Source organism: Scaptodrosophila lebanonensis, unplaced genomic scaffold (assembly GCF_003285725.1).
Source record: "Scaptodrosophila lebanonensis strain 11010-0011.00,11010-0021.00 unplaced genomic scaffold, SlebRS2 tig00001410-arrow-pilon, whole genome shotgun sequence".
NCBI lineage: Eukaryota > Metazoa > Arthropoda > Insecta > Diptera > Drosophilidae > Scaptodrosophila > Scaptodrosophila lebanonensis.
The window spans coordinates 6,757,746-6,762,699 of NW_022060738.1; the positions used below are offsets into that span (position 1 = coordinate 6,757,746).

The following is a 4,954-nucleotide window of genomic DNA, read 5'->3' on the forward strand; positions in this document are numbered from 1 at the left end:
AAGCCCTCCGAGCATGTGCAATGGGACAAGGCTGCTTATTAAAGACAGGAATTGCCGGACAATTTAAGTGTAGCAACCATTATCAACGGTCCAGCAGCTAGTATATTATTAGTATAAGGACAGTCCGAAATTGTTGTCTTAAGTTTGTCAATTGAATTGAATTATTTGATCCTTTTATACTTATGATCTTCAGTCACGCTTAATTCGAAATATCAATATTCGACCTTAATGGAGTTTTAAATTATGTAATTGCTTCAACTGATTTGAGTAAGTGGATGTCACTCTATGATTGTAGATAGTGTCCTACATACTAATTTTTCACATTCACAAGTCTCATGTGGTTATACATATCTCGTCTATCCATCTTGGGTGCTTTTTAAACTGAGACCATTCAAAGGGCTCCTTCAAATACGTGCAAGTGTAAATAACCACCGCGCACGTAGAAATATTTCACTCAGCAAATTAAATAAACACCTACCTGTGTGCAATTACATTACGTGAAGGTAAAAGCCACCGCCGTCGGCTTCCACACACACACACTTACACAAACATACTCATAGTACATGTATGTGTTTACAGGTAAGCCCCAGAACCGAGTTGAAATGGCTGCCATATATGCTGACTAGCAATCGTCATTGTCAACTACTCCTAACTGTGCAACGATGGATGTGGCGGGTGGGGGGGCAGATAGACTACTTCGAATTTCCATAACATCATTTCAACAAGCCGTCGCCTGTCAGTTGTGCAATTTATCATATGTTGACATACCAACTGTCATTTCAACGTTGAAGGTGCCAGGAACCGTAGGGCTGCCACCCCATTACAGATCTTCTTCACTCACTTCGGGGCCGGCCTGGTGTTGTTACTGGTCCTGCTGCTGCTGCTGCTGCTACTGCTGCCACTATTGTGCAGTATTTTGTTGTTCACTTTCTGGCCCTTTTTCTTCTTGGCAGCCGTGGTTGACGCGTCGCTTTATTTGCCACATTGCAAGTTCTACCAACTACTTTCTATGTCCCTTGGGCAGTTTTCGACTTTTTGTTATTTTTCATTAACTGTTTGTCATGTCAACTGTAGCGTCATGCCGGAGCTCAAGACAACACTTAATTATGTTTTCTGCAGCGGGAAAAGTTTTGTTTAAGACAAATAGTAACAGCGTCCGAAATATAGCAACGAAAATCATTTTCGAGCATTTCCTCTACACTTTTCGTCCAGAACGGCAGTTCATAAATTATTTGGCGGTTCATGGCGGTTCTGCGGCTGTCATAGTCCATAGTTGCGGTCAAGTAAGTTAACGTTCCTACTTCCTATGTACTACGAGTATATTCAAGTCCGTATTCCGGATTTCTTCCTCAAAATGGAATGCTTCTAGCAATTTTCTTCAAATGGATCTCAACCAACTTTTATTATTTCTTAGCCGTAATTCTTTTAGAAAAGGATTTTATAAACTTAAGAAAACAAACTGGTATTACACCTAAAAATGCGTGACAGACCCTACCAAGCATACATATTCTTTTTTAGTATGATGGGCCAAATCCGTCGCCTGACGGACGTATTAACGCAAGGATATTGTAAAATAAAAGAGCTAGAATGCTATTAAGATTTAAGAAGAGCAAGTTTCTTCTTTTTTTTTTGTCTATCACAATTTGAGTTCTTCGTTTTAAGATTATTTTCATAGCTCTCGTAATTCCTGGAATTGAAATTTGGCAAAAATTAGATGCCTATATTTATGAAATATACTTTTTTTTCGAGTGTATTATGCCTTACATATTTGTATTTACAATTTAATTTGGCAGCAGGTGCGTCAGCGGCTCTTTAACAAAAGTATTGTCGGGGATGTTTTCACGGCGCTTGGCATATGGAATAAACTTTTCCACTTATTTTTCTAGCAAAGGAAAATGAAAAGTTTGCGCCCTGTGGTTGGCAAACTATGTATTTCCTCTGGTCCATTCTCCATTTTCGTGCCCTCCAATACATACATACTTGTACATACCCGTACATTTGTATAGAAAAATGTATTTATCAAGATGCGTGGTGGTGTTTCTATAAAATTTATTTTGTTCTTCTATGGCCAAATGTTTTTCTGCCGTGCACGCCGCTCAATAAATAAGTAGCGCCTTTGTAAGTCGTAATTTCAGGAAAACTTTATCGCCGCAGCAACGTTGGCAGCTTTCTGCGTTTACATGACAATTTGACAGTTGGGGTTCATAAAGTTTGCCCATAGCGCTGGGGCCCCGAAACAGGCAAAACAAAAACAACAAAAAAATGTGAAAGTAAAGTTTTAGAAATTATTTATGGAAAAAATGTGTATATACCTTAAAATTGGTGGCATGTATACGTTTGCAAATGCACTTCTCTGGTTACTAAGTATTTAACAATATGGCTCCTATGCCAGCTATAAGATATACCAGACGAACCTGGCTATATCGATTCGTCTTTCTTCTGGCGTACAACTACTTATCACAGTAATTTCATAGATATTACAAACAAATTCAATGGAGATATTTATCTTATTTAAAAAAATCAATATAAAAGCTTTAGCCATTCAGCAATAAAAAATACCAGACGAACCTGGCTATATCAATTCGTCTCTTCATGATAGTCTATTTACGTGTATGTTACACTTTCTTCAGGGCACAATACAACTACTTATCTGGATAATCGTATATATATTACAAGAAATTCAATAGAGATATTTATGTTGGCTATAAAAAATCAATCTCAAATAGATTTCGGTTACATTGCTACACAAATATTATTATTTGTCATGATATTTATTTACATTATTGTAACTTGGATTAAATCCTAAATTGCAATGTTAATTTATAGCCAAAGCAACTAAGATGTTCAGGCTGTTGTAGTACCTTTTCAACGGAACGAATTTGTCTATAAATTATTTGCCCATCTGAATGTAGCTTTAATATAGTTTTATACTATTGTTTTTATGAAAGAAATTTGGGATGATAATTAAGCCATATTCCGCTTATTGAGAGATCATGGAAGTCTATTCTTTTTTTTTCGAAAATATAATCATTAATTAAAAACTACTTTATGAACTAAAATAAAAATTTTGTAAACAGAACACGTTGAGGGTCTGTTTTATTTCGTCATTGACGCCTTGTGTTTGTCGTAGGAGCGTCCACTTCCCTTCTCTAGTTGCTTCTCATTATCGCGCTTCAACCGATTAGCTATCTGCTGCTCCATAACATTCCAGTCGTACATATAGTCGAACTGATGATTCAGCGATCGAAACAATATGCGGCATAGCTGACGCAAATACGTATAGTCGGGCTCATCCTCGAAACGCAAGTTGCGGGCATACTTCATCATTAGTGCAAACTCTGCGGGAAAACCCTTGCAGAGTTCCTCGATCGTTACGCTTAACTTCTTCGCCAGAATCATTTCGTATTTCTGCTTCTTCGTTGCGGCCACCATACCCTGCCACGGCAGTTTCTTCACATTGAAGTACATGACGCAGTAGCTCAAGGATTCAAGATCATCGCGTCGAGATTGCTCCACACCCTTCTGGGCATTGATGGAGGCGTAGCGAACGGTGCCTGTCAAATGGCGTCCGGTACGAAATGGAATGTGCACATTACTCTTGGCATCGATGATGCGCTTGGCCAGTCCAAAGTCAATCACGTAGAGCTTATTCAAGTGGCGGCCAGCACCCATGAGAAAGTTGTCGGGCTTTACGTCGCGATGAATGAACCCACAGCTATGCACGTATTCCACGCGTGAGAGCATCTGATCGCAGAGCATGAGGACAGTCTTTAACGAGAAGTGTCTCTTGCATTGGTTGAACAGACTCTCCAGCGAGGGTCCCAAGAGCTCCACCACCATGGCATTATAGTGGTTCTCGCGGCTGTGATGTAGAAGCTTCGGTATGCCATAGTGCGGACCGATCTGTTGGTAGACTTTTGCCTCGTACATCAGTTGCGGACATTTGGCGTCAATGCTTTCGAGCTTAATGGCCACCTCGCTACCATCCTGGGTGTTGACCCCATGAAAGATTTCGCCAAAGGAGCCATTGCCAATCTGCCTGATGACGCGGTATTTCCCACCAATCAGAAGGTTTTCCACGCAGGCATTCATCACGTCGTCCCCTATTGTAATGTTCGTTGGACTTGAGAAGGTATTGAGTGATTGAAAATCTAGGCGATACCTACTTAATTGATTTGCCAGATGTAAAGTTTTCAAATAAGGATGAGAGTTCATATGAACAAGTTTAAGCTGGTTCGATTGATTGGGTAAATATATCGAGCTATCGAACTGTGTTTTTCGTTATGGTTCACTTACTTTTCTCACAGGGGAAATCACTCAAGTAACATTCTACTCGCAACACATACTCCATGTGTACATACATACATGTATTGCGAGGGAAGACAGATACAATATTTTGATATTCAGTTGCGATCAGTCTAAGTGGACATGCTTGTAATGTTTGGCTTTGTTTTATATATATTGGAACTGCGATATTTGATACTCAAAATTTCGCAATTCATTGCACACACGTAAATAATATAAGCCGCTGCATTTCTGTTCTTAAATTTCACCATCGAATCAAATCAAACAATGTCTCAACTGAAAACAAGCCCCAAGACAAAATGCTTGAAGGCCAATAATTTTATCATTAATTCAAGAAAATTTATTAAATTCCACACCAAGTATACGCCAGAAAGAGAAGTGACCTATGAATAAGAACAGCAAAAAGAATCGATTCAGAGTCGACGCTTAAGAAGTTAGCTAAAAATCGATTGTATTTGGAAATTGATTAATCGCTTAATCGATCTTACACATTATCGATTTTTTTTTTTTTTTTTTTTTTTTTTTAGAAAATAACGATTAAGTCAATATCAATTATTTTGCAACTTTATTATGTACATGACATCTGATATTTAGTTTTCTAGTTCTTAAATGTGCTGAACTAATGCTAATGGTGACAAACCTGTCTATA

The 4,954-nt window shown here is 38.5% G+C and overlaps 1 protein-coding gene across 1 annotated transcript; it reads right to left on the reverse strand.

Annotated features, from left to right (window-relative positions):
• Positions 1 to 2,727: 2,727 nt before the first annotated feature.
• On the reverse strand, positions 2,728 to 4,092 carry LOC115630565 (casein kinase I). Its single transcript, XM_030527181.1, has one exon. The coding sequence runs from the start codon at positions 4,090 to 4,092 to the stop codon at positions 3,097 to 3,099; it is 996 nt and encodes a 331-aa protein (XP_030383041.1). The 3' UTR covers positions 2,728 to 3,096.
• Positions 4,093 to 4,954: the final 862 nt, after the last annotated feature.